The sequence below is a fragment of the Oncorhynchus masou genome, chromosome 29 (assembly GCF_036934945.1).
Source record: "Oncorhynchus masou masou isolate Uvic2021 chromosome 29, UVic_Omas_1.1, whole genome shotgun sequence".
In the NCBI taxonomy this organism is placed as follows: Eukaryota; Metazoa; Chordata; class Actinopteri; order Salmoniformes; family Salmonidae; genus Oncorhynchus; species Oncorhynchus masou.
Genome location: NC_088240.1, coordinates 85,246,426 through 85,258,046, shown reverse-complemented (window position 1 = coordinate 85,258,046; position 11,621 = coordinate 85,246,426). Strand labels below are relative to the sequence as shown.

Below are 11,621 nucleotides of genomic sequence, written 5' to 3'. Positions count from 1 at the left end.
ATAGTGAGTGAGACAGACTTACTGTACAGAGACACAGGGAGAGTCATTATAGTGAGTGAGACAGACTTACTGTACAGAGACACAGGGAGAGTCATTATAGTGAGTGAGACAGACTTACTGTACAGAGACACAGGGAGAGTCATTATAGTGAGTGAGACAGACTTACTGTACAGAGACACAGGGAGAGTCATTATAGTGAGTGAGACAGACTTACTGTACAGAGACACAGGGAGAGTCATTATAGTGAGTGAGACAGACTTACTGTACAGAGACACAGGGAGAGTCATTATAGTGAATGAGACATATTGAGATATGATGCTGGCTGTGTGTGTCACTGTTGTCCTGGGCCTTCTCTCAGTGAGTGGCTCCCAGGCGGCCCCTTTAATCTGTGATGATCTCCTGAGACCACTGGAGCTGAGCAGTGTCAATCAGGTACTATCTACTGAACTGTACTGTCTGTCTGTCCATGCACCTGTCTGTCTGTCTGTCCGTCATCTGTCTGTCCGTCATCTGTCTGTCCGTGTATCTGTCTGTCCGTGTATCTGTCTGTCCGTCATCTGTCTGTCCGTCATCTGTCTGTCCGTGTATCTGTCTGTCCGTGTATCTGTCTGTCCGTCATCTGTCCGTCCGTCTGTCTGTCATCTGTCTGTCCGTCATCTGTCTGTCCGTGTATCTGTCTGTCCGTCATCTGTCTGTCCGTCATCTGTCTGTCCGTGTATCTGTCTGTCCGTGTATCTGTCTGTCCGTCATCTGTCTGTCCGTACGTCTGTCTGTCTGTCATCTGTCTGTCCGTCATCTGTCTGTCCACCCATGGTTAGGGAGACAGGGTTGTTTGTGTCAGCTGACCCAGATTGTCTATCTGCCTTTCCATCTTGCAGACTCTGGGGAAGTGGATGTATATTGCTGAGAGTTCGGATGGTCCTTTCTGGGAACAAATACTGTATACCTTATTACACAGTGCCTGGATAGAGATCTCTGTGCCGGTCGGTACCCAGAACAACATTCTTGACATCGCCCATTTCTTTGGCATCGGTATTCCACATCTAAATGCTTTTCGATTCAGATGCTACAGGATCAACTCTAACTTTACTCTGCATGACAATAAAACATGGACCTCAGTGACCCCCAGCCCTGTTACTGAGGTTCTCCTGCCAACGTGCTCAGACTGCCTCCTGGCCCTGGAGAGATGGGATGAGGATGGGAAGACCTTCACCTCTCTAACACTCTACAGTAGGAGACGGGAGCTCACTGCTACTGAACTGGACTTCTATAAGAAACAGGTGGATTGTCTCAGTCTGCCACCAGCGACATTCATGGATCCACAGAAAGATCTCTGTCGCGACACAACTCCACTCTTAGAAGATACAATTGAGAAGGAAGTTGAGAATGCAGTTGAACTTATTTCAGAGATTCCAAGAATACTCAGATATACATTTACACGTTTAATGGATTTAGTTTTTTTAGCCATTTCAAATGTTTTTGTGTTTGATGAGTAGTTGCCTCCTCCTCTCTGATTGGTTTGCTGCCCACCATGTATTCTACAGTAACCCAGGGTTACAGTACCTAACCCAGCAAGCCTGTAAACAGTCCCTGATGCCTTGATGTGGGACCAAACTCCACTCTGCTAATGTTGCTCTACATTCAACACAATAAATACAGATTAAGACAAATGTGATTTACATTGTTTTGTTTGTCCCAATAACCAGCTACAATCGGGAGCGTTTAAAAAGAAAAGGAAATAAAAGAATGGGTGATAGTCTACTTCCGGGTTTCTCAAACTGGGTCCCGAGGCCCCCAAGGGAACGTTCAGTCCCCAGGACCGAGTTAGGGACCCTGTTCTACTGACATCACTTACAGTAGCCTACTCAACGTCTCTTATCGACAGCAGGACAGTCAGTCGTAAAACATCAACCACTCAACATGTTTAGGTCATTGGTTCTTTTATTTGGCAGTTTAAATGTTCCCTTGTCTTTAGCACAGAAAATAATGAGATGGTACATGTCATGTTGACAGAACCCCAAAGCTTTATTCAGCGAAGCTTGAGACACATGGAGGGAGAACACTTGTACTGCAGTAGTCAGCATGTGGAGGATGCAGGCAGATCGTTGTGACATATTTAAACAGGGTCATTGTAGTGTGCTGAATGTGGAGCATCCATTCTCTATGTATGGAACTACCAGAGAGAGGACGCTGATGATATGACACCTCACTTGAAACACACACACACACACACACACACACACACACATAGACTTAGAGTGAACATGTCTGTCAAGATAAAGGAAAGGGGGCTTTAGAACATTCTACTGGCCAGGATGTCATGTATGGTGGCACTATGATGTCATCATAACATTCAAGTCTCCAGATTCAGTGGACATATCAGACTAGAGTAAGCTAAAGTTAATCACCTGGCCTGCATCCCAAATGGAACACTATACCCTTTTTCTGCACTACTCTGGTCAACAGCAGTGCACTTTATAGGGAACAGGCTGCCATATATAGTCAGGGGTCAGTCTGGAGGAAGTGATAAACAGCTGCTCCCCCTGGAGACACATTGTTAAAGAGGACCAATCACCTCTCTTGTTCCAGCTTCCTCAAGATCATTTGAGGACATGTGGACATTTTAAGCCGAGTGATTGGCAGATTTTTAATGTGAGTTCACAGCGTGTGTGTGTAATGTGTGTGTGTGTGTGTGTGTGTGTGTGTGTGTGTGTGTGTGTGTGTGTGTGTGTGTGTGTGTGTGTGTGCGTGTGTGTGTGTGTGAGGTGATAAAATAGGATGCGCTGTCAGGAGTCTGAGTTCACGACCTGTTAACATTCTTCACAAAGACACAGAAACTGACATCATTAGAAAACAATGCAAACGTCAGCTAACAACCAACTCACAACACCAAAAAAGACTTTCACAAAAAAATTATTGTAGATTCAAATTTCAAGAACCAATAAATAATTAGATAACAAAAGAAACATTTGAAATTGTACAACACAGTGCATTTGATACACTTGTTTGCGCTCAATCAGCCTAGCCTACCCATCAAGATAGATACAAAAATGAAGTATTTACAAAATAATACCCATGTTTTCATGTTGTTGATTTTTTTCCCCTTCGGAAAAAATAAATCATTAATTATCTAATGGAAAATACTGTTAATACTGATTGTGTGTGTGTGTGTGTGTGTGTGTGTGTGTGTGTGTGTGTGTGTGTGTGTGTGTGTGTGTGTGTGTGTGTGTGTGTGTGTGTGTGTGTGTGTGTGTGTGTGTGTGTGGTATGGATGGGTCAGGGTGGGTGGTGTAGTATGTTGGTAGTGAAGTCCTCCACCCTCCAGGACTCCAGGGCTTGGTGTCTGCTGTGGAGTTTCCAGGGGTGAGGCTGGGTGGAGGGACGTGATTGGTGGATGTTGGGGAGAGGTGGGGCTCACGCTGTCAGCTCTTCCCTCAGCTCTTTGTTCCTGCGCACCATGGCTGCGTGTCTCTCCTGAAACACAGGACACAGACACCACAGATAGAGAGGAGGAAGTTAACATCCACACTGGACAGGAAGTCAGAGCTATAGCTTACACAGGCAGGATGCACCCCTAGTGGTCTCTTAGAATGAAGTCTCTATTTTAATTCTAGTTCTTTCATTCTAATTCTAGATCACACCATCTCCTGCAGGCGTTCCATCATGGCTGCCTGGTTGGCCTGGTGGTTCTCCTTGATCTGCTCCATCTTACATTACTATTACATTACTACCCTGCTACACCATTACTACAATAACATTACTACTACCACAGAACTAGTACTGCTACTGCAGTACTACGACTACTACTACTACAGTACTACTTCTACTATTTCAATACTACTACTACTACTACTACTACAGTACTACTTCTACTATTTCAATACTACTACTACTACTACTAATACTGCTACTACTACTACAACTACAGTACTACTACTACGTCGACTACTACTACTACAGTAGTACTACTATAATATTACTATTACGACTACTACTACTACTACAACTTCTACAGTACTCCTACTACTACTACTATTACAGTACTACTACTATTACTACAGTAGTACTACAGCATTACTATTACTACTACTACTACTACATCCACTACAGTACTGCTACTACTACTAGATTTACAGTTCTACTACTACAGTATTACTACTACGACAGTAGTACTAATACAGTACTAGTATTACTACAGTACTCATACTAGTTTTACCACTGGTAGCTAATACTGAATACCGTATTACACAGTGCCTGGATAAAGGTCTTTGACTTCTTTGGCTTCAGTATTCCAGATCAGAGGACTCTGATGCTCCAGGATCAACTCTAACTTTACTCTGCATGACAATAACACATGGACCTCAGTGAGCCCCATCCCTGTTTCTGAGGTTCTCCTGACAACGTGCTCAGACTGCCTCCTGACCCTGGAGAGATGGGATGAGGATGAGAAGACCTTCACCTCTCTAACACTCTACAGTAGGAGAAGGGAGCTCACTGCTACTGAACTGGATTGTCTCTACTGCTACTACTACTACTACTACTACCGCTACTACTCAATTAATACTACCACAGTACTACTACTACCACTACTACTACTCCATTAATACTACTACACTACTACTACTACTACTACTACTACCGCTACTACTCCATTAATACTACTACACTACTACTACCACTACTACTCCCTTAATACTACTACACTACTACTACTACTACTACTACTACTACTACTACCGCTACTACTCCATTAATACTACTACACTACTACTACCACTACTACTCCCTTAATACTACTACACTACTACTACTACTACTACTACTACTACTACTACTACCGCTACTACTCCATTAATACTACCACAGTACAACTACTACTACTACCGCTACTACTCCATTAATACTACTACACTACTACTACCACTACTACTCCATTAATACTACTACACTACTACTGCTACTACTACTACTGCTACTACCGCTACTACTCCATTAATACTACTACACTACTACTTCCACTGCTCCCCCATTAATACTACTACACTACTACTACTACTACCGCTACTACTCCATTAATACTACCACAGTACTACTACTACTACCACTACTACTCCATTAATACTACTACACTACTACTGCTACTACTCCATTAATACTACCACAGTACTACTACTACTACCGCTACTACTCCATTAATACTACCACAGTACTACTACTACTACCACTACTACTCCATTAATACTACTACACTACTACTACTACTACTACTACTACCACTACTACTCCATTAATACTACTACTACTACTACTACTACTACTACTCCATTAATACTACCACAGTACTACTACTACTACTACTCCATTAATACTACTACACTACTACTGCTACTACTACTACTACTACTACTACCGCTACTACTCCATTAATACTACCACAGTACTACTACTACTCCATTAATACTACTACTACTACTCCATTAATACTACTACTACTACTCCATTAATACTACTACACTACTACTACCGCTACTACTCCATTAATACTACCACACTACTACTACTACTACTACTACTACTACTACTACTACTACTACTACTACTACTACTACTACTACTACTACCGCTACTACTCCATTAATACTACCACACTACTACCGCTACTACTCCATTAATACTACCACAGTACTACTACTACTACCACTACTACTCCATTAATACTGCTACACTACTACTACTACTACTACTACTACTACTACTACTACTACCACTACTACTCCATTAATACTACTACTACTACTACTACTACTACTACTACTACTACTACTACTACCGCTACTACTCCATTAATACTACTACACTACTACTACTACTAATACTACTACTACTACTACTACTACCGCTACTACTCCATTAATACTACCACAGTACTACTACTACTACCACTATTACTCCATTAATACTACTACTACTACTACTACTACTACTACTACTACTACTACTACTACTACTACTCCATTAATACTACTACCCTACCTCTACTACTACTACTACTACTACTAATACTACCGCTACTACTCCATTAATACTACCACAGTACTACTACTACTACCACTACTACTCCATTAATACTACTACACTACTACTGCTACTACTACTACTACTACTACCGCTACTACTCCATTAATACTACCACAGTACTACTACTACTACCGCTACTACTCCATTAATACTACCACAGTACTACTACTACTACTACCACTACTACTCCATTAATACTACTACTACTACTACTACTACTACTACCACTACTACTCCATTAATACTACTACACTACTACTACTACTACCACCACTCCATTAATACTACCACAGTACTACTACTACTACCACTGCTACTACTGCTACTACCCCATTAATACTACCACAGTACTACTACTACTACCACTGCTACTCCATTAATACTACTACACTACTACTACTACTACTACTACTACTACTACCACTACTACTCCATTAATACTACCACAGTACTATTACTACTACCACTACTACTCCATTAATACTACTACACTACTACTACTACTACTACTACTACTACTACTACTACTACTACTACTACTACTACTACTACTACTACTACTACTACTACTACTACTACCACCACTACTACTCCATTAATACTACTACACTACTACTACTACTACCGCTACTACTCCATTAATACTACCACAGTACTACTACTACTACCACTGCTACTCCATTAATACTACTACACTACTACTACTACTACTACTACTCCATTAATACTACTACTACTACTACTACTACTCTATTACTACTGCTACACTACTACTACTACTATACTACTACTACATTACTACTACTACTACTACTACTATACTACTACTACATTACTACTACTACTACTACTACTCCATTAATACTACTACACTACTACTACTACTACTACTCCATTAATACTACATTACTACTACTACTACTACTGCTACTACTCTATTACTACTGCTACACTGCTACTAATACTACTACTACTACTACTACTACTACATTACTACTACTACTAGTACTACTACTACTCCATTACTACTTCTACTAGCACTACTACTAGTACTACTCCATTACTGCTTCTACTACTACGACTCCATTACTACTACACTCCTACTACCACTACTAATACTACTACTTCTACATTACTACTACCACTACAACTACTACCACTACTACATTACTACTACCACTACTACTACTACTACTACTACTTCATTACTACTACTACTACTATAGTACTAATACTATTTCAACTACTACAACTGCTGCTCCATGACTACTACTACAGTACTACTTCTACAGTACTACTACTACTACTACTACTGCTACTACAGTATTACAACTACTGCTACTACTATACTACCACTACTTCTACTGCTACTACTCAATTACTACACTACTACAGTACTCAATTGCTACTACTACTACACTACTACTACTTCTACTGCTACTACTCCATTACTACTACTACTACTACTACTACTACTACTCCATTGCTACTACTACTAATACTACTACTACTACTACTACTACTCTATTACTGCTACTACACTACTACTACTGCTATTACTACTTATACCACTACTACTACTCCATTACTACTACTACAGTACGAGTACTACTATTATTACTACTACCACTACTACTATTCCATTACTGCAACAACTACTACTACTACCATATTACTACTATTACTACTACTCCATTACTACTACTACTAGTAGTACTCCATTATTATTACTACTACTACTGCTCCATTATTACTACTACAGTATTACTGCCACTATTACGATACTAATATTACTACTACTACTGCTACTCCATTAAAACTACTGCTAGTAGTAGTATTAGTAGTAGTAGTAGTAGCAGTAGTACAGTAGTAGTAATCGTGGTATTAGTATAAGTAGTAGCAGTAGTACTGTAGTAGTAGTAGTAGTGGTAGTCATGGAGTAGTAATAGTAGTAGCATTAGTAGTAGTAGTCGTAGTAATACTACTACGACTACTACTCCATTAATACTACTGCTGGTAGTTGTATTAGTATTAGTAGTAGCATTAGTACTGTGGTAGTAGTAGTAGTAGTAGTATTAGTAATAGTAGTAGCAGTAGGACTGTATTCGTAGTAGTAGTAGTAATAAGTACAGTAGTAGTAGTAGTAGTAGTAGTAGTAGTAGTAGTAATACTGTAGTAGTATTATTATTACTACTACTACTACTTCTGCTACTACTAATGCTACTACTACTACTACTCCATTACTACTGCTACTACTACTGCTACTACGGCTACTACTAGTACAGTCCTACTGCTACTACTATTACTAATAGTAATACTACTACTACTAATACTAATACGGGCATTAGTATTAATGGAGTAGTAGTGTAGTCATAGTTATATTACTACGACTACTACTACTGCTACTAATACTACTACCACTACTACTACTTCATTACTACTACTACTACTACTACTGCTACTATTACCACTACACTACTAGCACTTCTACTGCTACTACTCCATTACTACGACTACTTCTACTACTCCATTGCTACTACTACTAATACTTCTAATACTACTACTACTACTACTACTACTACACTACTACTACTACTGCTACTACTACTTATACTACTACTACTACACTACTACTACTACTACTACTACTATTATTCCATTACTACTACTACTACTACTGCTGCTACTACTACTACTCCATGACTACTGCTACTACTACAGTACTACTACTACTACTACAGTACTACTACTACTACTACTACAGTACTACTACTACTACTGCTACTACTACAACTACTTCTACAATAGTACTACTACTACTACTACTCCATTACTAATACTACAGTACTACTACTACTATTCCATTACTGCTACTACTACTACTACTTCTACATTATTACTACTACTACTCCATTACTACTACTACTACTAGTACTCCATTATTACTTCTGCTACTACTACCCCACTACATCTACTACTACTACTATTACAGTATTACTACCACTATTACTATACTACTACTACTACTACTACTACTCCATTAATACAACTGCTAGTAGTAGTATTAGTATTAGTAGTAGCAGTAGTACAGTAGTAGTAGTAGCAGTAATCATTGTATTAGTATTAGTAGTAGCAGTAGTACTGTAGTAGTAGTAGTAATAGTAATGGAGTAATAGTAGTAGTAGCAGTAGTAGTAGTAGTAGTAGTAGTAGTAATAGTAATGGAGTAGTAATAGCAGTAGTAGCAGTAGTCGTAGTAATACTACTACGGCTCGTACTCCATTAATACTACTGCCAGTAGTAGTATTAGTATTAGTAGAAGCAGTAGTACTGTTGTTGTAGTAGTAGTAGTAGTAGTAGTAATAGTAGCAGTAGGACTGTAGTAGTAGTAGTAGCAGTAGTATTAGTAGTAGTAATACTGTAGTAGGAGTATTACCGCTACTACTAATAATACTAATACTACTACTACTCCATTACTACTACTACTACTACTGTCATTCTGCTACTACTACTACTACTACTACTACAGTACTACTGCTACTACTAATACTAATACTACTACTGGCAGTAGTATTAATGGAGTACGTTTGCCGTAGTAGTATTACTACTCCATTACTACTACTACTACTACTACTACTACTACTACTACTACTGCTACTACTACTAATACTACTACTACTACTCCATTACCTAATTTACGACTACTACTACTACTACTACTGTACTACTGCTACTACTAATACTAATACTAATACTACTACTAGTACTCCATTATTACTACTACTACTACTCCATTACTACTGCTACTACTATTACTACTACTACTTCTACTACTACTGGTTCTACTACTCCATTACTACTTCTACAGTACTACTGGCCAGTCTTCTCTCACCTTCTCCTGCAGGCGTTCCATCATGGCCGCCAGGTGGGCCTCCCGGTTCTCCTTGATCTGCTCCATCTTCATGGTGAGCTTCTCCTCTGCCATTTTGCTGAAGTTGTTGTTCTCTTCCATGGCCTTGAGCAGCACATCCCTCTCATGCTCCCTCTTCTCTGCCAGGGCCCTCAGCACCTGGGCCTCCTGGGACTGGACCACAGAGAGACCATGGATGTCACCATAGAGTTGGAATCACTAGAATGGTCAAAGCACCTCAGACAATAGTAATTTTTAAAAAAGTGTTATTTTATTTTAATTGTACCCCCTTTTCTCCCCAATTTCGTGGTATCCAATTGTTAGTAATTACTATCTTGTCTCATCGCTACAACTCCTGTACGGGCTCGGGAGAGACAAAGGTCGAAAGCCATGCGTCCTCCGAAACACAACCCAACCAAGCCGCAATGCTTCTTTAACACAGCGCGCATCCAACCCGGAAGCCAGCTGCACCAATGTGTCGGAGGAAACACTGTGCACCTGGCTACCTTGGTTTGCACGCACTGCGCCCGGCCCGCCACAGGAGTCGCTGGTGCGCCATGAGGCAAGGATATCCCTACCGGCCAAGCCCTCCCTAACCCGGACGACGCTGGGCCAATTGTGCGTCGCCCCACGGACCTCCCGGTCGCGGCCGGCTGCGACAGAGCCTGGGCGCAAACCCAGAGTCTCTGGTGGCACAGCTGGCGCTGCAATGCAGTGCCCTAGACCACTGCGCCACCCAGGAGGCCCAGACAATAGTAATTTGACTGGTACATCCAATATGGCCGCCAATCCATCCACCACGGAATATGAACTTGAATGGGACAGCTGTTCTGTTCATTCTAATTATATGTATATTAATGATTATATCAAAACGCAGGGCCCTGGGGTTGCCTACTCACAGATCTAGAATTTTATACACTCTAAGGAAAAACAGGTGCTATCAGACAGCAGTAATTTTGGTTCCAGGTAGAACCATGGAACCAAAAAGGGTTCTACTAAGGGGACAGCCGAAGAACACTTTGGGGATTTTCTTAGAGTGTACCTACTGTTTTTATCATTCTAGTTCTATAGTTCTACTACTCACCCTCCTCCGGTCCTCAGCTGCCTCCAATTTCTTCTGGATGTCCTCTAGAGACACTTCCCTCTTGGGGGGCGAAGCGATGCTGTGGGCCGCATCTGACACCGGGGATGGGGGCTTCAGAATCACCTCAAAGGCCTGGCCCGACGCCCGCTTGTTGATTGGCTTCACCTCCATGTCTGAAAACAAGTGAAAAGATGTATTATTTTTTCTGTGGTCTGGTCTTCTGGGGTCTGGTCTTCTGGGCTCTGGGGTCTGGTCTTCTGGGTTCTGGTCTTCTGGGTTCTGGTCTTCTGGGTTCTGGGGTCTGGTCTTCTGGGTTCTGGTCTCTGGTCTTCTGGGTTCTGGTCTTCTGGGGACTGGTCTTCTGGGGACTGGTCTTCTGGGGTCTGGTCTTCTGGGTTCTGGTCTTCTGGAGTCTGGTCTTCTGTGTTCTGGGGTCTGGTCTTCTTGGTTCTGGTCTTCTGGGGTCTGGTCTTCTGTGTTCTTGGGTGTGGTCTTCTATGTTCTGGGGTCTGGTCTTCTGGGTTCTGGTCTTCTGGGGTCTGGTCTTCTA

At 41.1% G+C, this 11,621-nt stretch overlaps 1 protein-coding gene across 1 annotated transcript; it reads right to left on the bottom strand.

The window, feature by feature from the left end:
* Window positions 1-3,271: 3,271 nt before the first annotated feature.
* LOC135520857 (stathmin-2-like) lies at window positions 3,272-11,309 on the bottom strand. The gene is made up of 3 exons (XM_064946672.1): window positions 11,072-11,309; window positions 9,970-10,161; window positions 3,272-3,474 (listed from the first exon to the last, which is right to left on the bottom strand). Exons 1-3 carry the CDS (start codon window positions 11,240-11,242, stop codon window positions 3,415-3,417), a joined length of 423 nt encoding a protein of 140 aa, XP_064802744.1. The 5' UTR covers window positions 11,243-11,309; the 3' UTR covers window positions 3,272-3,414.
* Window positions 11,310-11,621: the final 312 nt, after the last annotated feature.